At 40.6% G+C, this 27,572-nt stretch overlaps 1 protein-coding gene across 1 annotated transcript; it reads left to right on the top strand.

Annotated features, from left to right (window-relative positions):
- Positions 1-498: 498 nt before the first annotated feature.
- Positions 499-26,470, top strand: cd82b (CD82 molecule b). Its single transcript, XM_074678590.1, has 9 exons — positions 499-655; positions 6,031-6,103; positions 7,269-7,341; positions 13,584-13,708; positions 15,903-15,977; positions 19,445-19,543; positions 21,067-21,240; positions 24,101-24,184; positions 24,565-26,470. The coding sequence occupies exons 2-9, from the start codon at positions 6,041-6,043 to the stop codon at positions 24,640-24,642; spliced, it is 771 nt and encodes a 256-aa protein (XP_074534691.1). The 5' UTR covers positions 499-655; positions 6,031-6,040; the 3' UTR covers positions 24,643-26,470.
- Positions 26,471-27,572: the final 1,102 nt, after the last annotated feature.

Here is a 27,572-nt window from a genome sequence, read left to right on the forward strand (position 1 = left end):
TAATCAGTCTGGTTACAGTGTTTATGTCTCTTCCTAACAGTTAGCATCAATGATATTTTGTTACTGCTTTTGTGAGTAAATTAACAAAAGCTATATCACTTATAGAAATGTTGATGATCTGCAATGTTACACTAAAGGTCCCACTATTATGCTGAATATTCACATGGCTTTTACCTTGAGAGCCTTATAAAGGCTGAGACTACTATTGCCCAATGCAACTTATTGATCAAGTGAAAGAACTCAAAGTTTGCATGAGTTTATTTAGCAATCAACAACAGACATGCACCACAGGCACTTTGCAGAAGTTTGCACAAGTTCTCTTTTTTTGAAATTATTGGGGGCAATGTTATTTACAGCTAACCATTTTGACATACTGACTTCTATATTTTTTTATGTGTTCCATGTGTTTGTTTTTATTTATTTTTTAACCATTGCTGTGTTCTCTTTAAATACAGTAGTACGACTTGTCTGGGGAGGAGAGGGTTAAAAAAGTAAGCATGTTGTACAGCAGGGGTGTGAACACTTAGCCCTACACACACACACAAGCAGACACACAGTCCTTGTTTCTCTTCACACAGTTCACTCGTACTGCAAGCAGGGGAGAAGACTGCGTTAGACCGAATCGACTTTTATCATCACTGGAGAAGAAATAAAAGTAAGTGTGTTCTGATGAAGTTTACTGTAAGCTAACGTTGGAACTAGAGAGATATTGTTAGCGTTGTTAGCTGCCTTCTGCTTTGACAAAACTTGAAGTGAAGCTCCAGAAAAGCTGTTAATGACTAGTTTTCAACTCGAACTGTAAATAAAGAGGAAAATAAACTGACGGTTTGTTAGTTTTGTAGACCGAAGTGACGTCTGAGTTAACGTTGAAGAGAAAAACGTTAAGATGACGTTCGATAACGTCTGAAATGATAAAACGGTTTTTTTTTATTCGGTTTGCTTATTTGATAAAGCGTGAAGTTCATGAATAAGATATGAGATAGTCAAGCTGTTAAAACGTTGGTATGCAGTAGCTTTAATGGCAATTTTACGTAAAAGTATGTAACTCGAGTTTAACGTCTTCGTCAAACATCAAAATATTGAGTTTACTTCGTGTCCTCGAAAAACTTTTGACTGCAAAGACGGGTTCGTGAATCTTTTTTGTCCTCCACAACGGCACGGAAAAGCTTAACTTTGTTTCATGTGACATGTCTTTGGATAACGTGAAATCCAACCCTGATAGAAATATTTACCCGTCTAGGAAATGCACAGTGCATCAAGAGTCGATAACTGTCATAAGACTGCCGTCAGAGGTGCCATTGTCCCGGCTTAATACTGTGTGTTAGCCTCTCCTTTCTTTTGTCCGAAGTGATGGAGCCATCTGTTCTTGCGTTGTTCAGTTGAGCCCTATGAACAGTTTCCTCATGTAGCATCATGAATGACTTGTCAATTAACGTTTAAATTGTGCTGGAGGGAGACCTCAGACTTAGTTTAGTAGCACAGGTGTGACAGAAAACGTCAGACCTCTAAAGGAGCAATAAGCAACATCCCGTTACCACATGATGGGTGCTAGTTTTTGTTTTTAGCAATGTTGTGGTTTACATGGTCATTTTTGAGAAATGCCTAACTGGTTATGTATTCATATGAAGAAGTTTGTTTTTTTGAAAATATGTCGTGTTTTGATGCTGGTCAGCACACCACAGCCTCAGGATGCTCAGGATGTTGGTGAATGATGTAAAAAGAACTGGACTTTCAGACGTAACTGGAGGGTTTTCTACATCAAATTGAAGACTATGATTTAATACCAGCTGAGAAAGTCCCTGTTGTTCAGAGCTGATGTTTTCATGAGATCACCAAAGCCACATCACTTTCTTTTAGTCTGTCAGAGTAAATACTTTTGCTTTTGGTTGTAGCATAAAAAGACATGTTTTTGGTCTTTTAACCACTAGTTAGCTGTTTCAGTTTTTCTGTCTAGACAAATTTTTTAAAACAAATATAGGCACAAGCAGATGAAGATCAGTTCCTGCTTTGATTAGTGATGTTAAGAGATGATGTGTCACCATTTCCACCAAGTTGTGGGATAAAACCAGGCACTGGACCTCTGTTGGGGATTTTACCATCTTATATCATGCTCTGTAAGCATCCTGTCAGTGCTCAGCTGGGAAATCCCCTCTTCTGAACAGATTTTTGGGGGGTCACCAACTAAATCAAACTACTTTCTGAAATGTTATCTCATTTTGCTTTGCTCCAGAAGTTTAGAAAGAATGGATAGATTACATATTCACTTCAGTTACTGTTTCTAGAAATGAATGATTAGTGAAGTAGTTTAACTTTATTTAACCAAAAGTTGAAAATGCCGCCTCAGACTGTAAGCTGTCTGTACAGAGGGATAACCCACATAGCTCTGCAGATAGCTGTGCAGGATTCTGGCCTGGTTTTAAGGGCTTTAGCACCACGATGGTGTAGGCAGGTTCATGCCAGAATGATGGCCTCACAGATGTGTAAATGGGTCATGTATGATTATAATGGGAGGTGGTGGGAGAGGGAGATTGGCACTTCGCCTGACTTTTTGTGTGCCACAAGGCTGTAGCTGATCCATGCCGGGTCCATTACCAACGCGGTCAATGCCATCTGCCACTAATGCTGTTTTCAACATCATCTCTGCACCCCTTGCATCTGTAGAGGCTCTTTGCATGATAAACAAAACTAATCCCAGTTTAACACCTCCTTTAGAGCTCACACTGTTTCATGAAATCTGATCACACTTTGTGCCAAAATCCAGGGAGGAAAATTCAGGGTATGAAGTGAAACACTTTCTGTATGAGGTCATTGGACTTGAAATCTCAGGTGGCTCATTTGCAGCTCTCTTAAATCATTTCTTTCCTGCTCATGGTTTTTGCACCTGAAGCCTGAGCTTTCTCTTTTTCTGCTGTTCTTTTTCAGAGAAACTGCATTTTCTTCACATACTGGCAGAATTATGAACACTAACTGCTATAAAATCTTATTAAAGTGCTGTTATTTGGAGTCTGTTTGGCTCTGCTTCGAATTTCCATTCCACTTTCTGGTCTGCTGTTTTTACTTTGGAAAGGATTTGTCATTTACTGTCAGAGAGTCCAGTGAGTCTAGATATGTATAAGAAATACCAAGTGAGAAACGTGTAAGCTTGTGTTGAGCTTCTGCTAAAGAAAATATAGCGTACTGAGTTTGTGGTCTGGTTGAACCGTGTTGGTAACCTCAATATTCAGCGAGCTGCTTCAGACTAAATTGAGCTGGGCCTGTTTGCCTGTTTAATTTGTTGTTTAGAGGATATAATAAGTAACACTGCCTCATTGTTGGAAATTGTTTTCAGATGGACCAGGCTCAGTCAACAAACAATGGTTGTCATAACTGCGCCTTTTTTAATCTTCACTGCTGTTCAGCAACGAGACATATAGAGCAGCAATCTCCTTTAAGGATTAAGTGCTTTACAGGGGATATGGTGTCAGTTTTAGAGTTGTAAACATGATTTTATTCAGCATTTAAAATATGAATGCTCAGCAGAGATGGTAGGTTTAAGTTTAACAGTCTTAGACATCATTTATCAGACCTTATCTTCAGATTATTTTCAAGATTTCCAGAATTTGTTCTGAGAAAGCTGACAAATACACATCATTTGAACATTTTAGCCATGCAGTATTTTTTCTTCTCACATATTAACAATGCTGTTATTGATTTCCTGTTGTTGATGCATGAACTGTAAGTGGATTGCTTGAAAGTTACAGCTTTGCTGAGCACTCTGTGACATACCAGTAACCAACTGAAGGAGAAGACAGTTTTAAGGTCAGGTGTAAACAAACTAAGTAGAGCAGAAACACTTATGTTAGCAGGTTGTTTTTTTTTGTGTGTTTCCATGGCAACTCAAACTGTGACTACAATGTTGTGGTACAGGTGCAGTTTGAGTAATAAAAAGAGGAAATTGTACTTTTAAAGCCAGCAGATTCTTGGGCGACACTGCAAAAACTGAAATCTTATCAAGTGTTTTTGTCTTATTTTAAGGAGTAAATTCCTTTTTAGACTCAATATGAGCCAAATTCACATGACCAATCCAGAAAAATGTCTTGTTTAAAGTTATTTAAGGACAAAAATGAGGTCTGAATTGCTTGTAACCAGTAAAAAAAATCTGCCAATGGAACAAGAGAAAAGTTACTTGTATTAAGACATTGTTCTAGTCTCAAGGAAATTTTCAAGCAATTTTTTTTTGTTCCATTGGCAGATTTTTTTACTGGTTACAAGCGATTCAAACCTAATTTTTGTACTCTGACAACTTGAAACAAGACATTTTTCTGGATTGATAAGTTGAAAGTGGCTCATATCGAGTATAATAAGACAGTTTTTACTTAAAAAAAGACAAAAACACTTGTTAAGATTTCAGTTTTTTGCAGTGTATTTGTTTCCTTTTTACCTTGTACTTTAAATATTATGTTGAGTAATTCTACACAATAAACAGAAGGGTCTGTTTTTTTTGCTTTAAGAAGTAATTGATATTGTTGAAAATAGGACTAAGTACATGTGATTACAGGCTCATGCTTTAACCTACAGTTTCAGTGTAAAATAGACAGAGCAGAGGAGAAGAGCTTGTCATCTGAGACACGGGGAGTTGTCTTTGTAGGATATTTTCAGACTCCTCAAATAACCACAATGGCTGGTTGTATTTTCAGCGCTCCCACTGAAGGAAAAAGGTCTGGATGTGGTAAATATTTTCTTTGGACTCTTGAAGCCCAGGCTAGATCATGCTGCCAGAGAGCGTCCCTGCTGTACTGTAAGTGCGGCACTGCTCTAGCCTACAGGTGTTTCCTCTGAGGAAAATGTTACTCATAGAAAAGCCACTGAATGCAGGCATATGTGTGCTGCATTGTGAAGCCACATGAGCATCTGTGTACCTGGGAAACAAATACGAAGGGTGAGAAGACGTCACACAACAATGCAGAAGTGAGTGAAACATGGCCAAACTTAAGTATCACTTGTTTGTGTTGTCTGGTGCACGCTTCTCTAACATGTTGAAATGCGCCTAATTTCTGACCTGGGCTTTTTCAAATCCAGACTGAAGACATATTTATTTAGGATGGCTTTTAATACCCAGTAGTATGGTGACACTTTTACTTTTACTTTAAGTCTGTTTTTACTTTTTTTTAAATTGTATTTTATTGCTCTTATTGCGTTTATTATTTTCATTGCTTTTATTGTTTTTATTGCTTTTATTGCTTCTATTTGTTTTTAATTGTTTTATTTATTGCTTTCTTCCAACTATTGTAAAGCACTTTGGTTCACCGAAAGGGTTGTTGTAAAAGACTGTATAAATAAAGAACATTTACATTTACATGTCAACAAAGCTGCATGGATATTTGTTGTTTTAAAAAAGACTCCTCTTTTGTGTATTTAGCTTGAAATAGTTTAAGAACTGGAAAACACAGTCTGTAACTAAGCCTGTTCCTGTCAGTAAACACAGTTTAAGATCGCTCCTAGTTCCCCTCTGTTTGTGATAACAATAGCATACCGAACCACATGCTGTCACAGTCTCTCCACGCAGCCATCATGACCTCAACACTCTCCTCTTTGTGGTGGTCTTCCCTCAAATCCATCTCTCCAGGGTGGCTCCTTTTTTTGTTGATTATAAAACTGTATATTTGCTAACAGGCAGGCACAGTTGTTTCATAAAACCTAGAGTTTAAAGAGAACAGGCCAATTGGAGTGTTATAAAACTGGAGATTGGAGCAGATTGGCCTGGTGAAGGCTGGAGAAAAGTGGCTCTTGAAAAACGAATCAGGCAGAAGTTGTTTCTTTGAAGAATAAAGCTGTTTTTAATCAGGAACCAACTGTGCAGATTTTCTCTGTCCTTGTCCTTTGGTTCTCACTATCACATCGAGGGTGTCTCAAGGCTGGCTGCCTTTGTTTGTAACAAGCATCTCTTCACCATCTTATGTTCTTCTCCCCCTTTTATCTCAGACGCCCACACCATATCTGCCATCTGTTGCTTAATTAAACCAATAAAATGTGTTTACTTGTGTTTTCCAGAGACTCAGCCATGGGGAAAGGATGCATCACAGTCACCAAGTACTTTCTATTCCTCTTCAACCTCCTTTTCTTTGTAAGTATCACATTTTTCATCAGGACTCACAGTTGGTTTTTGCACTGTGAGCTCTGACTTCCACTTTGTCAGCGCCTCTATTTACCTTAGATCCAAAGATAGGTGAGCTATGCTCCCTCAGCAAAATGAGACAGTCATGACTGCTTCTTTTCAGCAGCAGTTATTAGAGTATTTTATTCAAATATCACCAGAGATGAGTGCAGATACACATGGAAATGTATCTGCCTCACTCTGCCTGAGGTGACAGACTTTACAGAGCACCTCAGCGCAGCCAGGTCTAAACATCAGCAGATGGTTTCTGCTCGTTTCCTCCTCTCTCACACCATCCTCGACATAAAGTCCAGGACTTGATATTACCCCCAGACTCCTAAAACCGACTCTGCGAGGATGTCCAGACCTTTCCAATGAGACTGGGGCTGTAAACCTGACGCAGACCTTTTGATGTGAATACTCCACTGGTGTCTAATCGGAAGCGTGTGTGTGAATGTCTGTGTCGGTGTTTGTCCATGTAGACAGATTACACTCTGGCTCAGGCCAGGAGGACGGGGGGTGCAGGAAGTGGGGAGCTAATAATGGCTGCTGGGAGCTGAGCAGTCCCTCTAAATGAACAGCTCACTCCCAAAACTTTAATGACTGCTGAGGGGCTGGGGAGGTGTGGCGGTCCGAGGTGGGGGGGGACTGGTGAAAGAGCCTCTCATCTATGGATTTTGCCCCCACGATGGTGCCCCACAATGTCCAAACAAGGGCTCCGTTAATTACAAAGAAGTTGTTCACTTCATAACCTCATTACAAGGCTGCATGGAGTAAAACTGATCATTTAGAGAGGCTGGAGGACGCCAGACCCAGGACTGTTTGACCCAGCTATCCTTTCCTAACTTCTTTCAGTGTTCTGGGGGAATATGTCTGATAAATCTTCAGCCAAACAGATTTTAATTGTGAGAACAAGGAGCTTAGTTGGTCTCAACTTTCTCTCCACATCCTCTCCATCTGCACATATCTGTAAGAGGAGACAAGCAGAAGAGTTTGAGGCTGATTAATCCCAGATGTGTCAGCCTGAGGATGTAAAAACAAATCCCTCTGTTTAACACACACCAGCACAGATTCTTTGTTTCACTCTCAAATAAGATTTTCTTCTTTTTTCTTTCTCTTTCTTTACCCCCCACAGATCTTTGGAGCACTGATCATGGGCTTTGGCCTCTGGGTCCTCTTTGATAACCAGAGCTTCATTGCTGTTCTACGTAAGTGGCGCAACACTCACACAAACACATACCTGCAATCATGCTGCCACGTCAAGTGATAACACTAACGTCGACAAACATCCAGCACTTTGACCTGTTCACCAGGTCTTAGTACACAGTGAAGAAAGGAGCACAGATGGAACTGAAACTTCTGGCTTCTTCTGCAATCTAGTAAATTTTATTTTTCCCAGGGAACCTCAGAAAGATGTTCACACTCGCAAAAAATGTGACTCACTAAAAAAACTTCCTGACTTTCTCAACAATTACATTTGGTGAGATCTAAGGGCAGACTTTAATTCTCATAACTTACAAGGAGTCAGACGTTTTTTTTCTCTCATGTTAGAGAACAGCAGCGTCATTTCCCTTTCAGTTTCCACAGAGCTGTACTTTGAACTCCCCAGATGGCAGACGAGCCACAGATAGAATCTCCAGCCAGCACAGATGTTGCAGCAGATCCTTTCAGACTCTGTAAAAAAGAAACCAAGCCTCTAACCAGCCTTCTCCCCAAGAGGCAAACTTATCAGCACAGTCGCAGCAAACACCATGTCTAACTTATCCAATGCACAGATACTGGAGAAATTATAATAAAAGCCGATCCCTGCCTGGCCTGAAGAGAAGAGAACAGTGAACCACGGATGGAAACTCTTAGTCGCCATAAATCTTGTTATAAAAGCTCTCAGTGTATTCATCCCAGATGGAGCTTTGCCGAGAGCGGTGCTGAAGTTTTCATTCTGTAAAGTAAAATAGTTTCAATTTATTATCTGGCAATTTTTTACATGAGCTGGAAGTCAAATCTAGAGTTTCTTTCAATGCAGCCCTGGTGCTCCTTTCCTGGAGGGGATGAGATTGGGATAAGGGCAGAAGAGTTAGCATAATGACCTCTGAGGTTGTTAAAACACTGATGATGAAGAATGCTTTTGTTGCACTGAAGATCACAGTGGAAAAACTGGAATCACTATGCAATTATTTAATCAATAATTCAACACAGATATCCAATTTTATGTCTGTTTTTAAGCTTTTTCGACTTCAGGAGTTTCTGCTTTTCATCATATATTGAACTAAATATCGATTTGGTTTCAGTTTATCGTCCAACAAACTCATTGCAAGGTCAGCTGTCACTCACAACGCCAGCGCCAGGAGGGATACAAGATGGAAAGATACAGTGATTGTCTTTGATAAAATGGCTTAAATGAAAGCCAGGTCAACCAAAAACTAGGTCAGACTTATGATACCAGTATTAAGATAATGGTTATCAACATAGTAAAGTCATTAAACGAAAGTAGAGAAGTGAAGTAATCTAGTGTCACTGAGGGCAATGTCCTACATTCCCAGGCTTAAAAAGACCATCTTAGAAATCGATGAAGTGAGTGTGTGAGTGGAAAAATCGAGGGAGGAATGCCTGCTACTGGAGCTGTTGTCCAGCTGAAAGCTGAACAGGCTACATGTGGTTGTTTTCAACTGTGACAAATGACATAATGAGTAAATAACTTCAGGTTATTTTCATTTGTTTGGTCTTTTTTTGGTAAATAAGGCACCACACATGCTCCATTTACTTATGTAAGGATGCCCTATGTATATAGTTTATTTGTTAGGGAGGATACGCTTGGGCAAACTGAAAACAGCCATCAACGCATGTATCATAGTGAATATGGAAAGTGCTAATTTATAACATCTGTTTAAAGAGAGCTTTTGGATTAATATGTTAGACAAACTGATTTATGATGAAGAAAACAACCTTAAGCTTGTGTTTTCAGTCTGTTTGTGTAAAGTTTTGTTCTGAGAAAGTCCAGTCTGTGAGGGCTTGGATGAACTCCAGGAATCTATATTTGGGCTGCAGCTCTGTGCTGCTTTGACTAATGACTCACAAAATAAACTGCATCTGTGTCCAGGAGCATCCACATCTGACCTTGAGTTATTAACTCGTTCAGCTGCGTCTTGTCTTCCTCCGGCTCAGGTTTCAGCTCTGGAGGCCATTGGCTGCTCAGGGAGAGATCACCACAGGGTTAATTTTGAGCTGAGTTTGCTTATCTCCAAAACATAAAGGCACAGCAGAATCAGTCATCCGTGCTGCTTCTATTGTTGTGATAATCCAGCTGTTCCTCCAGAGATAGCAGAGATCCTGCTCCACTGATACCCTGAGGATATCCCTTCCTCTGCGGGGCTTGATGACCTTCTCTGCTTTATATATTTTCTCCCTCTACCCAACCAGTGACTCCTGTAGAACAAAAACCAAAGCAGCTGTTTATTGACTCTGTGTGCTTTCTTCAGAAGTTGTCTCACAGCTTGACCATCAACAGGATCTGTATGTTTTCAGTTTCCGTTCTCTATGAGTTGTATTAATAGAGGCTGTTGCAAATGTCCCGATGAGTTCAAGCAGGGGGAGTTTTTGGAGTGTTTGGGTTTCAAGCTTTATCTTCCCGTCACCGAGCACCTCTGTATAACAATACAGTGCTGTTAAATGTTAGCTCAGGGACATGATGCCTTGAGTTTATTCTGCTGGCACTTGCCAGAACACAGCTTGCCTGATGTTTAAACAAAAGTAAGCCTTGGAAGGAGGTCTGTGAGCTGGAGAGTGAACCAAAAGCAGAGTTTGGAAATATGCAGGAGAGAGATCCAGAAACTTTCCAAAGTCATGAACAGAGAAAATAAAACTTGGTTGGAAGCAGCAGCAGTTTTAACCCTAAAATGACCAAAAATTTCTTTTATGTGAATATTTTAGATCTGTACATAGAGTCACTTCTTTTCAGCTGTACACAGGCTGAACATGTGGCTGCGGATGTTTACAGAGGGACCTGTGCAACCAAACAGTCCCTCCTTCTGTAGCAGCTTTCACGACAGGCACTCTGATTCTTGCTTTTCTAAATGGAAAGTTCCATGGAAACCACCGGGGGAACTATTTTGAAACATCTTGCGAAGACCTACATGGAAACCTGCCATAGTGCACAAAGCACAGGCACCAGGTGAACACATGCTGACTGCAGAAAAAGTGTGTGTGAAAATACCCCAGAGCACAGATGCTGTGTGGCTTAGCAGCAGGACAGTCAAGTTCATCTTTGGTTCACCTGGAAGAGAAACTTCAGAGGAATTTCTTTTCTTGCTTCAAGTTTATTTGTTTAGAGGAAAAGAAACTATGAGTCCTCTTGCACATACTATATAGAAAGCAAGCGAGGGATCAGTGTAAGAGGAAACAGCAAATCTCGAGATTAGAAAAAGTGTAGTGAAATACCAAGAATAACGGAAACAGTAAAACTTTGGATGTGGTCACAGTAGATCACTGTGTGCGGTTGTATTAGTATTTCATGCTGTTTCCTCTCACTCCAGGGTGTATGTTTTCACTGGAGCGGGTTTAATTTAATCAGTGGGCTGCATTGGAACCTCATACAAACATTAAATCAACTATACTTTCTAAAAGAGCTCATAGAAAACTTTAACTGTACACTCTAAACATCAGATAATCATTTTATCATTTGATGCAACACAATTGTGGTGTTTCAGTTCTGCTGTTGTCAGCGGCAGCGATCACTATCTGTATGGGAATCAGAGTAGCATGCAATGCTATGCAAGCACAAACACTTGCGTCACTGCGTTCTCGTTCTTGACATCAAGCAGTGTTATTTAGCAGTTTCTTGCAGGCTTTGTCGCTGACATGCTCTTCCTCAGTGTTTTTGTCCCTCTGCACGCTGTACTTTAACCATGTCATGCATCTTCCCAAATCCTGCAGGTAATTCCTGTTTTTAAGGGCCCTATAGACATCTGTTGCTTGTAGTAGAGTGTGTATAGGCCTGTGTGTGTGTATGTGTGTGAGGCAGTCTGAAATAACTCCTTGAACACAGTGCTGGATTTAGTACATACAGTACACTCTTCTCTCTCTTTAAATGCTACCCTGCAGCCACATGAACACTCAGCGTATGTTGACCAAAGTACTTTAAAGCTTTCAATTATTGTCATGCGGCCTCAACATGCGCTGCTCTGGTAACACACACATGTGGATTCAACCTTGTACACGCATGTAATGACGTCTTTGTGAATGTGTGTGGGTTTAGAGTCTGTATTATACCTTTCGTGTGATTATTTAAAGTAAAACCAGAGTTATTTACGGATATGTTGATTATATGTGTGATCATCAGGCGTGCAGACTGTAAGCAAAGTTATTTTGTTAAATGTGTAAAACAGAATTCTTAAATGCTGCAACCAGAAGATCTGATGTATTTACAGTCACTTCTTTTTTCCTTTAAGTAATTTTTGGTCTTTTTATGTCCTCATTCAGAGATTCAAGGAAACTGGATAGAGCGGCAAATGGTTGAGAGTGAGGAGTGAGAAACCAACTGTCATTTATCCAAACCAATTCAATCAACTTTATTTATATGGCACTTTTAAAAAACAATAAAGTTTACCAAAGTTCTGCTCAGTGAAAAAAAAAACAAATTAGAACATCGATGAAACAAATAAAATAAATTGAAATAACAAAAAGAAACAAATAAGACCATTAAAGACATAAAAGGACACAGATCACACAATTTAAAGGCAAAAATGGCCAAAATATCCCGTTAAAAAATTTATTTCAAAATTAAATTCTTTAAAATAAAGTAGTAAAATATATAATAAAAAAAAAAATAAATAAATAAAAGTTAAAATAATAATTTTTTTTTTAAGTTAAATAAGTAATTAAGTAAAATCATGGTAGAGGTGATTTTTGTATATTTACATTATTTTAGCTTTAGGAAGAGAACAACAGCAGCTAAAAATAATTTTTTTGGTGAGGCTTGGAAAGATGTGAACTTTTTTTTTCCTTTAAACTTGACACATAAGTCAATGTTCAGCACAGAAAGTTAGGAGTCTGACTTAATTTTCATATTTTTGAGGGGAAAAAAATAGAATTCTCTTAATAATAACAGAATCTTGCCTTTTCCCCTCATAAATATGTTTTAATTAAATATTCAGAATTTATTCAGAAAATATCTTAATTTAATCTCAGAATAATTACTTTGGTCACAGAATTTTAACCTAAATTTAGGTTAAAAAAAAAATTCTGACTTTTCTCTCCAATTTCTGATTCTCAAGGTTTCCTTTTTCCTTTCCTTTCCTACTATCCTAACCTCAGAAGATTTTTTTAGCAGCCCTAACATAGGTTATATAGGTTTTTGTTGTGGTTTAACCCAAAGATTTTGTACTCTACCCTTCTCAGTGATTTATTTATCTAACAGATAATGAGGGAGCCTGCATCCTGTGATAATATGAGTATGTGATGTTTATGAAGAGTCAGAGAGTCTGCAACATGAGGAAGTGTTTTTTTTTTTTTTTTAGTAGTGACGAGCAGCACTTTGAAAGCATTTTGAAAGTTAATGTAAAATGAAAATTCACTGAGTATCTGCCAAAGTTTATTCTTCATATGATGAGTGCTGAGTGAAGCATCAGTTGTCAATATGTTAAAGGGGGTTTGGAATATTTACAGTGAATATATTCAGCTCTGTAGTTTGAAGGCCAAGAGGCAGAACTGCATTATACTCATCAACAGCCGTGGAAGAGCTTCTGTGTCTCGTCAGTCAGGATGGGAGTGAGTTATCAGATGGCTCTGGCTGCTCTGTGCTCAGCCCAGGAATCTTTAAGAGTTGGAGCCATTTCACAGCGCCCCGCTCCTGGCTTCATGTGCAGACCCAGCTCCGACTCCCTGCCTCCAGCCCAGATATCTCAGCCACATAATGGCTCCAGTTTATCTCCTCTCCAACCGTCCAATCTTCCATTTCAGTCCCTGCCTCCTCCTCATCCTTCTCCTCCTGCTGCTGGAGCTCTTCCCCTCCACATACCAAGGAGGGGAATCAATTAATCTCGCTGCACATCGACTTGTCTTGGTCCCACTCTCTCTGGTGGCCTATTAAAAATAATCTTTTGAGGGAGAAAAAGCACTAGATTGAATTCAAAGACGGCTCCGTGAATCATTTTTTGGCTTTCTGTGTTCATCTGCGAGGAAACGGTTTAGCATGCGAACGAGGTCGTCCTCTGTGCTTCTTTTGTTTGCTGGCACACTCTCTGTGGTTAAAGCAGAAATAAAAAAGAGCAGAGATCAGAGCCCTGCTTCTGTTGTTCTTTTATAAAAGACAAAATCCTGTCTGGGCCTTTTGTGTGCTGATTTATTTGTGTTTTAACCTCAGTTTAACCCCTGTCATGAATATAACTACAAACTGCTGCAACAAGTTGAACTCTTCCTTTGTTTTTTCACGTTTGTACTCATTTGTTTTCTGCAGAGGAATCATCACACACAGTGAAAGTGGCTTCCTACATCCTCATCGGAGTGGGCTCCCTGTCCATGGCTATGGGCTTCTTCGGCTGCATAGGAGCTATCTATGAAATCCGCTGCCTGCTGGGTTTGGTAAGGAGTCACATTCTACATGCTACAGCTCTGTTTCTAATCTAAGAGATGCACATTGGGTTAACCAGCTCTAACCACTGCTAGATAAAGCGGCTTGAAAGTAAAAGTAAAACCTCATGTTTGACTAAACCTCTGACTACCTTCAGTCACATCACAGTGAAAATAAAGAGGCTTGAGTCTCTAATACAGGCATACATGCCCCAGATTAAACCTTTTCTTACTAGTGTTTGCTTTTCTGGTTCATAAAGATCATTCCTCTAGCTGTAGAGTCACGACAGCCAAGAACTTTGAGTTGTTTCTCTTTTTTTTAACCAAAAAGCACCTGTTTGAGACCCCATGAGAGGTTAAGAGCCCATGATAGAGTCCTGCTGACAGTTAAGCCCTCTGTCACTCCTGCTCATTTGTCAGTGAGGGGGGTTCACAGCATGTGTGGGTTTGTAGAGAGTAAGAGGAGGAGGAGGAGGTAATGAGGGGTGGAGGTTAAAGGGGATGAAGACACTGATATGCAGGGGGGGACTGCAAAAGCGGGGACGGGTTCACGACCTCTACAGTGTTAAACCTGCACGGTTTTAACCGAAGAGCTGCTGTGACCTACTTCTTCTTGTGACAGTGACCAGCTGGTGTGCGCCCCCCCCCCGCCCCTATCGCACAAACACACACACAGTCACACACACAGTGTCCACTCTCTGGCAGGACATGAGGCTGAGAGGATCTTTAATACCTCACATTTTATAAAGATTCATCACCAAATAAAAAAGTTAAAAGTGTAAATTCTGCGACCTGATCGAACCATCATCTTTGTGTTTGAATCATTAAAGGGGACATATCGTGCTGATCCGTGATTTAATACTTACATATAAAATAATAAAGTTGAAAACAAGACCTTTCACCCCCTGAATTTTCAAAAAATGAGATATTGTATTTTTTCTGATATCCTAGAACGAGATTTGATGCCTCTGAAAATAGGTCATTGACATTTGGCTTCGAGATTTCGACCTTCATGTCGACACAAGGATCCTTTCTTTTTATTGGAGTAATCTGATAAAGCAGCTCCTCCTCTGTGATGTCAGTTAGTCACACAACAGCCACCGAGGGATACACCCACCAAGAGCCGAGTATAAATAAAGCTCCCTACTAGCTCTGGCTAACTTGACTGAGTGCTAACATAGTGACGAACTGACGGTAGAGGCGATCTTTAGACTACACTTTCAGCATGATGGATAAAACAGACAGAGAGTCTGTTGTGTGAAAGTGAAGGAGCAGGATGGAGCCCTGTTATAGAAATTGTTTATTGGTGAAGTCTGCCTATATTTCCACGTATAAACTATACATGTTACAGTACCGATCTGACTCACCACACTGAAGCGTCCTGAGATGATCTGTGTCGAGGTGGATTTTCTTCCTCCTGAGCTGCAGAACTGTCCGGGTCTGACTCGGGGTCCAATACAAAAGGACGTATCCTACACTCTGCCATTTTATTAGTGCTATCAATGCCTTACGGTGAAGTTTTGGCAAACAGCAAACTCGCTCGGTCTGCACCATTCAATGTGGCGATTTTGAAAATACTGCCATGCTGCAAAAACCGCCCCCTGGCTCTACCCCCTCCGCCCCTCTGATAGAACTGACCAATCAGAGCACAAAGGGCTGTGATGTTGCGAGGTTACTGGAGGTCATTCTCGAAACGGAGCGTTTCAACGAGATCTTCAGAATGGCCTAAAATGAGGATATTGAGAACTCTATTGTAGGGGCAATGAAGGAACTAAATGACTTGTACTGAGGGCAGAAATGCTTTACAGGCATCCTAGTCTGGCAGTGAAAAGGAGAAACAAGCATGATATGTCCCCTTTAAGTGATCTCATTGGATCAAACAGTAAAATTGTGAACATGTTTTCTGCAACTCTGTTTTTGGTTTCTCCCAGCTCCTCAGCTAAAAGCCCGTTTGGCCTCAGAGAATTTGTTTCTGTTAAACCTGCTCTTACCTGCTCTTTCACCAACTAGCTGCTCACTGCCTGTCAGCTGTTCTGTGGTTTTAAACAGGTAGTGTGCGGCTGTCTGTTGCAATCGAAAATAGACAGCAAGAGTGAACCAAAACAGCAAACTTGCACAGGACTTATTAGCATCTCTTCAATATTTCGTTTTCACATTGATTCTTTTTAAAGAAATGTAACCATTGCTGTCATTTCATCCTCCTCAGTACTTCACCTGCCTCCTGCTCATCCTCATTGCCCAGGTCACAGCTGGAGTTCTCATCTACTTCCAAAGAGATCGGGTAAGACAAACTATTTTTCTTTACTTCCTTCTGCTTTACCTGTCGTCACACCAACATCATTTCCAGTGTGTGTTTTTTCCCCTTTCTGACTTTTTGTCCTGACTTATTCTGCTTGCACCTCTTCTTACACTCACTTCCTCTTTACACCAGTCTTCCCACTGGTTCATTTAGGGCACATTGAGTTCATGTGCCCAACATTTTCAGCTGTTACTGGGTAGTTTAAGCTCAACCTGTTGCCCCCCCCTCGCAACCTACATTTCAACGAATACACAGTAACAGGGTGATTTTTTTTTGTTTTTTTTTTTTAATGGAAGCGTTTGACGTTTACGGAAGGTTAAGCAGGTGGGCTAAAAGAGATGTGTGACTACCACAGAGGAAGTAGCAAACAGGCTCATAAACGGATATTTCCGTCCTCATCTCAGTTCCCACTGTGGGTGTTTTGGGTTACTGTGTGTTAAAAAGAGACCAAAAAAACAATCAGTGGTAAATTAGTTTAGCTAAAGCTGCTGTCATACAGAAATGAAATTAGTGTGTGTGAGACATGATCCCACCTCAGTTTAATTATCACCCATGGGACAGAAACCATTTCCAACACCAGTCTTTGATGAAACAGTGCCCCCTGCAGGCAGGTTCCCCAACTCACCAGGGTTGATGAAGCATAATTAAAGTCTTTTACTCTTTTTCACCTAAATGTTTTCAGCTTCAGACAGACAGACGAGTAAATAACAAAGCCCTCGAGGTACAAATCAGCCATTAACTCTGGAGATCTGGCAGACTGGAAAACAAGTTAGACAGGTCATATCTCATCACTGCTCAGTGGGAGCTGTGTGCTGATGAATTTTAATAGTTAGGTAAACTGAAAGCTGAGTCATATGTGTGTTCCAGGAAACTACTAATTTTGTGGCTGAATTGTAAAGTTACTACAAGGTTTCGTCTTAAAAACGTTTTTTAACAAGGTTGAAAACTTATCATTCCTAATCTCAGACAACTAGAACAACATTTGCAAGTTTTTTAATCCTCTTTAACATTAAACATAATATTTTCATTATTTTTGGACACAGTCAAGCATCTTATCACATTGTGGCTTGTGATACACATTTTTCTACATTTTCTGGTTTTCTTCAGTCCCAAAAATTAAATGCAGAATCATGGAAATAAATCAAAGGTTAAAAATAAGGAAATTAGAAATTCATTGTAAGGTTATAAATGAAAAAAGCTTAAAACTTAACTTTGATGGAGGTGTGAGCAATTTTTCTTCTTTTGTGTTTAAAATATTTTTTTGTTTCATATTGGATCAAGTTAGTGATAAAGTCAACTTAAATGATTGGACTTTCCATGTGTGGGTGGATGAGGAGTGTTGTACGTGGACGCTACGACCTCTAGGACCAGTTTCTCACCTTACATAATCAGACCCCCCTCTCTGATAATATCACTTTTAAAGGACTCAGGATAGGTGGAGGCTGTTGTTGCCCTTTCAGCTGTTGGCCCTGCAGCATTTTTTTCTTATGTGAGTGCGTGTGTGTGTTTTCATGGACTGTACCGCCTGCAGACGTGCTCCCTGTGTTTAACACTCACCACAGAGCAGGGTGGTGCCCTTTCCCAGAATAGGGTGAGGCGCTCTCTCATCTCCCGTAGAGCTCTGAAGATGCATCGCTGCAGCCGTCCATGGTTGTTATACACATAAACACAGAGACACGCTGCTGTTAAGTTGTATTTATGCAATGTTTCAGCACAGCCTGAGACTTCACAGGCCACTACCACCTCCAGTGCTCCTTACCAAACAGGAAGCTCAGACAGTGAGCGTAGACTAGACAGAGATTGAGTTCTACATTTCTACAGTTTCATTTAGCAGACGCTTTTGTCCAGGGCGGTGTACAAATAGGAATGGGTATCTTTCACATTTGAAACGGTACGGTACCAATGACGGCATCGGTACCGGTACTCAACGGTACCAATTTTCTGTACTTTTTTGTGTTTATGAGGTGAAAAGTGTCAATGTTTGGTACTTTTAACATATATTTATTCTTAAATATATAACCTTGCAATGTTGTGTTCACGTCCAGAATAAAAAAAAATTGCCTACTCATCCACTCCCTCTCAGTCACAAGGGTGCATTTAGGTACCTAAACATGGTACCTTTTGATTCTACATGAATTGGTACCTGGTACTTTTGACAGCATTTGGTCATTACTAGTGCTGCATGATTATCGCAATTGCAATTGCAATTGCAATGGCAGCACATTCAATTACGTAATCGCAAAAGAGGTGCGATTGTGCAATTATTTTAAAAAAGTGTTAAAAAAATGAGCGTGTTTGTGTGAGTGATGTGTGTGTGTGTGTGACTGAGTAAGAGAGCGAGCGTGAGATGACTAATCAGTCACTGTTTCAACTGGTCATGTGACTACCTGCCCCCCTGGTGCAGCAGTTTAATCAGACAAGATAGAGCACAAAGAAGTAAGAGAGGCGCTCAAGGCGAAAAGAAACTCTTCCTCTGTAATTTGGTGTTAGTTTGGTTACCGGTTGAATGACACAGCAAAAAGATGTAATTTTCTATACGTGCAAAGCAAAAGTGGGATAAATGTGTTATTTTCAATACAAACAAAACAGTACTGTTGTGCTGTACATTGTTTGTATACAGTAAGTTTGGATATTTTGAGAATTATTATACAATTAAAATCCTCAGTAATCCATCTCTGCTTTTTTCTGGATTTTTCTCCATGATAACCAAGCAAGTCTGTAGACTCATGACACAACTTTTTTTATTAAATTGCAAGCACAATCACAATTGCAATATTGTCCACCTAATCGCCAATCGCACCTTTTTCCCCAAATCGTGCAGCACTAGTCAGTACCTATAAAAGTACCTAATTTGGTACGCATCCCTATGTACAACACAAGCAAGAATTTCATCAGAAGGAAAAAACCTAGTTAGTGCGACAAAAGTGCTACAAGTTATTTGGCTGCAGATGATGCCATTAATCTAGCCAGCTAACCACCTGCAACAATATACTTCAACTTTCAACATCATTCAGTAATTAGTGTTGATAATTTACATAGAGCTGGGCCTGAGACCTTCTAACTCATTCTACCCCTGAGGACAAAGAAGAAAAGGTTTAGCTTAGGTGCCCAACCGTTCCCTGAACAGATGAGTCTTCAGACATCTTTTAAAGTAGAAAGTGACTCTGTGGATCATATAGAGTTAGGTAATTCATTCCACCATTTGGGCACAACAGAAGAGTCTGGCTAGAGATTTAGAGCCGCGCTGGGCTGGGAGCACCAGGCGTCTTTCACAAGCGGAGAGTAGTGGGTGAGAAGTGTAGATCTGGATGAGGGATCCCAGGTAGGCAGGAGCCGTTCTTAGAAGGTGGTAAGAGCGGTGGTTGAATACTTCTTTATCTCTACCCTTCAACAACACCTGCTTCTTCATCAATTCTTGCATTGTGATCATGTACTCTTGTCTCTTTCAGTTAAAGTATGAGATGTCCAACATCATCAAAGGAATGATCATCAACTACACAGGAGAGAACAGGACCACAGAGCACACCTGGGACTACATTCAGAAGAAGGTGAGTACACACACTCGCACACACACACACACACAAACATGTAAAAAATAACAGCAAGCAGCATCCTCACTTACATTGATGTAGTCTGTTTCAGTAAAGCGATACCACATGACACAGAAACACTATCATCATACAGACATCCAGTTTATGAACAGCAGCAGGGTGTATGCACAGAGCTGTAATCTGAAGTGACTCTTAGAAAAACATAAGCGTGTTTATTTTTAGGACGAGTGAATCCGCTGAAGCTCTCAGATCTGAAATGCTACTTACATTTTCTTTTCAACATACATCTGTAAGGGTGCAGCTTTTTGGTGGCTGGAGAGTTAGTTAGGGGATGAAGATTGATGGAGGAGGACAAATAAACGTACCCCAGAACAGCTAAGTTTTCAAGATACCAATGCAGACCAATCAGAGTCTTTGAAATCTTAAATCAAAACACTTAATCTTTTTTATTTCACAGAACAAGTTGCTTGATAAAGCATGAGCAAACAGTTTTTTGAGCAATAGTATCATGAAATTCACTAATCAGCCTTCAACTTATCGCTGCACAGAGCTCATATTCATAGTTTTAGCTCAGCAACACAGCCTGTGATCACTTGATTAAATTAAAAATGTGTGCATTGCTCCTTATAAATGCACCAAGCTCATCATAATTTTAACTTTATACCAGATTTTTTTTGTCTTACTTAAAGCAGTGGAGACTTTTCCATTACTTTGCTTTTATTTTTTGAGTTAAGATGTTAAACTGTGTATTACATCAGAGGCTTATGTTGTCTACAAGCCTTGGAAAGTTGCCCAGCAGCTGTCTAATCAATCTTCTGGGGGGGGAAAAAAAGGAATTTCCATTTGCTTGGTATTTTCCTTCTTATATTTCAGATATCAAAACATATTTTAGAGAAAAAGTTCATCAATGAAAAAGAATGCAGCAAAATACAGACACTTATCGGATCTAAACTGTGTAAGTTATATTTAATCAACCTTAAAGCAAATCCATTTAACTGAAGTATTTTACACTACTAGTGACTTTTTCAAACTATAACTTCAAAGTCTCGACTCTTTGAAAGAAAACAAAATTCCACAAGTCCCCATTGTGTTGGAAAACAGACGGTTTTCCGCATATAAAACTGAAAGTATTTTCACAATCAGACACTTGGGGTGTGTGAGAACATGATTGTTTTTGTGCTTTTGAAAACCCGGACTCCTTAATCAAGTCAGGTTGTTCGTTGCAAAATAGTCTGAAGCAAGCAGAGTTTGATTGTCCCATGCGCTTATCAAGTGTGTGCATATTCTTCATTATCTGCTTCCTCCCCTCCCTCTCCCTCTCTCTTTCTCTTTCCTGCATCACAGCCAAGAAGAGATTGGTCTCAAACAGAAAAGAAACACTCTTGTTGTTTTGAGCCGGTGGAGTTTTGAGTTATAGCTGCATCTTGTTTTTCATGGAGAGCACTACTTTTTCCTCTTTCTGCTTCCTCTCTCTGTCTCCTTCTTGTTGGTCTAACCCCTCTTGTCTTTGTCATCACCAGATGAAGTGCTGTGGATGGACTGGTCCAGGAAACTGGTCTGACAACACCCTGATCAAGAACAGCACCCAGAACCTCTACCCATGTTCCTGTCGGAATGAGTCCCTGCCCGGCTCAGAGATCAGGGATGTGGGTCTGTGTGAACACCTGTCCACAGAACTCCCCGTCCATGAAACGGTACGAAGCCCTTTGTCGTCTAAGTCTGTATCATCATTAAGGGGAGTTGAGTTGAAGACAATCTTCTAGGTGGATTATCTGCTCGAGCCAGACGCTGCATTGTGTTACAGTTGTGCAGCCAGTGGTTGTGAAATTCTCCAGAAGTTTCTCCTGGGTTCATGGTTTGTGTGCTCACTCCTCAGGCTCTATGTTAAACTGCTGGTCAGAGCAGCTGCAGCCTCACGCCCACAGCCTCACTGGGCTGAACTTTTTCACTTCTTTGGAAAAGAACTTTTCACCTCGGAGCTGTTTTTTTCCTCTACCACTCACAGTTTGAGTTCATGATGAAGCACATTTAAATCACAGTGCAGACATTTTACACATGACTTACTGAGACTGTTTCTCATTCTTATTCTTTCAGTGTCTTTACTTCATATTTGTTTTAAGTAATGGATAATGAGCAGTGAACAGGTGGGTATGGGGATTTGAATCCTGGCAGGGATTATTTATATTTATATATATATATATATATTTGATCCCTTTTTAGCAGAGCTTTGCATTCAACTCACCTTTAAAAAGGGGGTATAATAATTTCCCATATTTGACACATGCACATATGCATGAAGTAACAATGCTAAGTGTGGATACTGAACATGCAGATGTTGTAGAAATCTTGAAATCTGTCTGTAAACTGCTCAAAATTATCCGTTCTGAAAAAAAACCCCACAAGAATTTCACAAAATCTTCTTGAGACCTGCTGTAACGAGGTCATCAAATAAGGATCTCCTAACGTGTTCACTACATGTAGGAGGGGTGGGCCTCTTGCATCAAATAGGCCTGTCCTATGTGGCCCCCAGAAAGGCCAGTAGAGGGCAGGGTAATCAGAGGGGAAGGCTGGCCTATCAGAGAGAAGGGAATTTGTGAAGTGGGGAGCCTTAAAGAGACAGTGACCAAAATGAAGTGTTTCAGATCAGGCTAAAACACCAGTGTGAGAAAAAAAAAAAAGTATTTCTTTGAGCTGTGAATCATATGAAGCTACTACAGGGGTGCCAGAGGGACAGTATGAAGCATGAAGAAGCACCATACCCCCTCTTTAAAGGGGACATATCATGCTGATCCGTGATTTAATTCTTACATATAAAATAATAAAGTTGAAAACAAGACCTTTCACCCCCTGAATTTTCAAAAAATGTGATATTGTATTTTTTCTGATATCCTAGAACGAGATTTGATGCCTCTGAAAATAGGTCATTGACATTTGGCTTCGAGATTTCGACCTCCATGACGACAAGAGGATCTTCTCTTTTTATTGGAGTAATCTGATAAAGCAGCTCCTCCTCTGTGATGTCAGTTAGTCACACAACCGCCACCGAGGGATACACCCACCAAGAGCCCAGTATAATAAAAGCTTCCTACTAGCTCTGGCTAACTTGACTGAGTGCTAACATAGTGACGAACTGATGGTAGAGGCGATCTTTAGACTACACTTTCAGCATGATGGATAAAACAGACAGAGAAAAGTGAAGGAGCAGGATGGAGCCCTGTTATAGAAATAGTTTATTGGTGAAGTCTGCCTGTATTTCCACGTATAAACTATACATGTTACAGTACCGGTTTGACTTACCACACTAAAGCGTCCTGAGATGATCTGTGTCGAGGTGGCTTTTCTTCCTCCTGAGCTGCAGAACCATCCGGGTCTGACAATGCAAAAGGATGTATCCTACACTCTGCCATTTTATTAGTGCTATCAATGCCTTACGGTGAAGTTTTGGCAAACGGCAAACTCGCTCGGTCTGCTCCATTCAATGTGGCGATTTTGAAAATACTGCCATGCTGCAAAAACCGCCCCCTGGCTATACCCCCTCTGCCCCTCTGATAGAACCGACCAATCAGAGCACAAAGGGCTGTGACGTTGCGAGGTTACTGGAGGTCATTCTCGAAACGGAGCGTTTCAACGAGATCTTCAGAATGGCCTCAAATGAGGATATTGAGAACGCTATTGTAGGGGCAATGAAGGAACTAAATGACTTGTACTGAGGGCAGAAATGCTTTACAGGCATCCTAGTCTGGCAGAGTGAACAGGAGAAACAAGCATGATATGTCCCCTTTAAACATAAAAGAGGAAAAAGATAACTTTTAATATAAGTTACTTTTCAGCTTAGAGTTAGACTCATCAGCTCTGCTGCTGATGCCCGGATTGAAGGACAGGATGAAAAGTCAAAATAACCTCCATGATGTCTCAAAATGCGGAGGATTATCTCAAATTATGTTATTGTATTGAAGAACAGGCTCTACAGCGCTGTCCTCAGATGGCCTAATGTTATCAAAGGTTCCTCAGTGTTACTCAGGGTTAGATAGATTTTGGGATGTTAGTGAAAGTGAACTAACTGAAGTCTGCACCCTCCTCAGACGTACAGCAGAGTGAGCAGAGCTGCAGCTCCTCTTCATTGTTCTCAGAGACATTCCTCCTCTCCTCATTACTCTGCTCTGTGTGACTGCTGCTCTGTAACTCAGTCTGCCAGCTCCGTGTGGCACTGTGGTCGCTCTTTCATCAGAGCAGTGAATACAAACCGAGGCGTGCTGTTTGTGCGGTGAGATTTGATCAAACATGAGGAAAGCTCCATTGTTCTGCTGTTTGGTCTGCGTGTTTCAGAAACTTTTCTCTCCCTCTCCCTCTCTGCACCCTTTCTCAGCTCAGCCGTGTTATTCTTCCCCTCACTGACTCCGTCCAAAGCCAACAGTTGTGTTTTGAAAAGGCTCTGGTCATGTCCGGCCAGGATCACGTACACATTCATCTCTTCCCTGCATGTCGAACTGCTAACCCCCTCTTTCCGTGTCTGTCTAAACCTCTGTTTCTTCTCTCTCGTGTTTTCTCCTTCAGGGCTGTATAACCAGCGTGGAGAAATGGCTCATGGACAACTGTGGAGTTATTCTGGGAATATGTGTCGGTGTGGCAGTCATCGAGGTAACCGTCTCCCCCACATGAGCCTTAAAGGATGAATTTGATGTCTTCAAAACAATTATTCATGCTATGAAATAATTTGTAATTTATTCAAATCTTCATGAGGCCTCAGCCGTCTGCGCTCAGAGGCTAATTTACCAAAAACAGCTTGTTTGAATTTATACCGACAGGGAGATGAGACCATATTCAGATTCTGTCTCAAAATGAAGCTTCTTCTAAAAGTGTAAAAGTCTCCCAGCTCTTGATTCATACATTAAATTAAAAACATTGTTGGTTTAAATCTGCAAACTTCGCTTCTGTTGCAAATGTGTTTCCTGTGTTAAACTTCTTGGGTCTGCAGGTCACTCTATGATCACTAAACTCATCCCTCTTGTTTCCTCCAGCTCCTCGGGATGATCCTCTCCATGTGTTTGTGCAAGAGTGTGGTACAGGAGGATTACACCAAAGTACCAAAGTACTGAAGACAGCTCCAGCTCCCACAGATGGACCCACTCTCCCTCCTCTGTCTTCGTCTCAGTCCTATGAGAGCACACACACAAATTAAGACAGCTGTCTCCACTATTCCAGCTCCTTTCTTGCCTCGACAGCTGCACAGATTTTTCACACCCCATATGTCACACAAACAGTCAGACCTGACGCACTTGTCGGACACGGGTCCCGCGAGTTACAATCTTTTCCTTTAGTGTTTTTAAGGAGACTTTTTTTAATTGTGTTAATTTTATTGTTATCCCGAGAGTCTGAGGTTTTTTACTTTTCAAATGTTCATTCACGTGTCGTTTTGTTTATGGATGACCTCAATGAAGCGCTTAACATCGCAGCAGAGAGAGCACTTTAGTGACGTTTGGTGAGCAGAGAGGCAGAGCGTGCTCTAACTCTGAGGCTTGGAGATGAGAGGGGGTGATGGGTGGTAGACGCTCTAAAGGGTTAATGCCACTTTGTGATCGTGCAGCTGGTATTTTTGGTGCGAGGGTGGAGGAGAAACTGGGGCAGGGCTGCTGCGGTGGAGGTTTTGGTGTCTTTCATCAGCTCCTTGTACCCAGTAGCCCTGATATTAACCTCTGTTTACACCCACCACCGGCAGCACCTCCTCCTCCCTCCTGCTGATCATCTCTAAATCACGTCTCTGTCCTCCTCCTCCTCCTCCTCCTCCTCCTCCTCCTCCTCCTCCTCCTCCTTCTCGGGTGTGTCTGACTGGTACCCAGTAGCTTCCCAAAATGACTAGTTATGCATGAAGTAAGTGTGTGTATGATGTGTTGAGTGAGTATTTTTATTCTTTTTCTATTCTCATGTCATCTGTTTTTATTTTTTAACATCTGTACATACAACTTTAGGAAGGGATTACAGCACCTCAGCGTTTTATTTTGGAGAGCTGTCACCCACATGCTTCTGTTTTAAGACTCCTATTGTTTTCATTTCCTGTCTGTTGTTTGTGATGTACAGAAAATGTCAGCCTCAGCAGCTTGAGAGCAATAACCAGGTCTGATTTGGAGAAATCCCTGACCCTCAGAGTAAATATGTCATCACTTTAGCAACCACGTTTAAATTTCTTACATTTCTGAGCTCTGTTAACAGACAAACAAACCCTTCTTAAAGTTTCTTTCCTCAGCTTCTTCAGCCTAGCAGTAGCGTTTGAAAATGGCAGCTGTGTGACCACAATGTATTTTCCCTTCTCTGCATGATTGTTTTCCCAGAAGTCATTCTGTCTGGTTTGTGTTATCGGTAACGAGAGCAGAGAGGAACCTCAGTCCTGCAGTGATTTCATATTTGTGAAGCAGACATGACCAGAAAAAGACATGTTTAAAAACTGAAGCTAAAACGTTGCTGTAAATGTCCTCGTCCCCTCTTCGTCCCACTCGTCCGTCTTGACGTCTCAGTCCTCCGTCTTCACGTCAAACACACTATCATGGCTGAATTTATGCTTAATTTAGCGGATACATTTGCACTTTTCTGTGGCTGGTAGTTTTTCCACACCAGCTCACACCAGTCATTTCAAATCATGTTCATCACGCTGCAATTACACGAGAGGGCTGAAACCTACCATTAGAGGAGAAAACACGGTCCTATCTGTCATGATTACACTCAGCCTCTTTTTTTATGACCTGACAAATTGAAACGTCTATTTAACTTAATAAGAGATGAAGGCTTTTTATTGTGTGTTAAAAATATTTGTACACTTTTTACAAGAAGATGATGTCTTTGTTTGGTAGAAAAAAAATATTTGCGAACCTGTAATCCACGTTAAAAACAAATGTTTTCTTTTTTTATTAAAACTATTAATAAATCTGAACCCATGAGAATCTGATGTGTGCTCATTCTGTTTTTAAAACACTGTTTAATGATTAATGGAGCAGATAAGCTTTCCTGTTGGTTCGTTAGTTTTTAGTTGTTGTTCCCCAAGCCACCAGCAGATGGCAGTATATATCCAAGTGTTACAAATTCACAGACGCCTGTTAAAAAAAGAGGCTTTCCATCAGTGCATTAATTATGTTTTAAAAACCAGATTTGTTAAAGCTGTAGCTTTAATTATGGGCTTCATGCAGATTTTGAAAGAAAACGCTTCCTCTCCTGTTCTGCATCTCTGAGCTGATTCTCCCCTTTTCCTCTCAGTCTGTATTTTCATGTTAATTGAGTCTGACTCCCCTGTAGCTGAGCAGGACAAAGAGCTCCACATCCATTCAGCACCGTTCCTGCTGTAAATACAAAAAGAGCTCCTCTCCTCAAACTTCTCCACCATGAGTCTTATCAGGGAGACGGCGCCTCATGATGTCACATCATGCCAGGAGGTAATACCTCACCACTGACTCAGCCACAGCTCAGACCTCTGCCGCTCTTATAAACTATTGTCTGAGACACTTAACCTCTGATATGAAGAGAGCAGCTGGGTGTTCTCTCTGGAGGTCTTTTATTTTATGTATCATAGCAGACACAGCTCATCAGGGAGTTCTGTTCACACTGAGAGCTCCAAGACTCAACGTGGGAAACAACTGTTAGATTCACGACACGACTGTTACAAAAAGGAACAAAGCTTCTAGAAAAGCACTTGGAACGAGAACGAGGATCATATTGATACAGCAGTGTTCATTTTGGCAGAAAACACCTGTTAGTTTAGTCACATTCGATTCTTTTTTGACCTTTAGAGTTTTAGTCCAGAATAACTCAAACATTGTAGTTTAGTTTTAGTAAAGTCTTTTTAAACTCGCTCATGTTGTAATTCAGAAGTTTTGCTTAGGTAGGCAGCATTTTCCTCTTTAGACACTACTGCCTGTGTAATATCTTGTATATTATCAGCTGCTGTGCTCTACCTGCTGATCTACAGAAGCGAGGAAAGGTCCTTAAACACAGATAGAAGTGGTGTTAATTGTAAGGATTGTTTCTTACTTCAAGTCAAGTC

Source organism: Halichoeres trimaculatus, unplaced genomic scaffold (assembly GCF_033239565.1).
Source record: "Halichoeres trimaculatus isolate MK-OKI-2021-1 unplaced genomic scaffold, fHalTri1.1 fHalTri1_scaffold_10, whole genome shotgun sequence".
NCBI classification, from domain to species: Eukaryota; Metazoa; Chordata; class Actinopteri; order Labriformes; family Labridae; genus Halichoeres; species Halichoeres trimaculatus.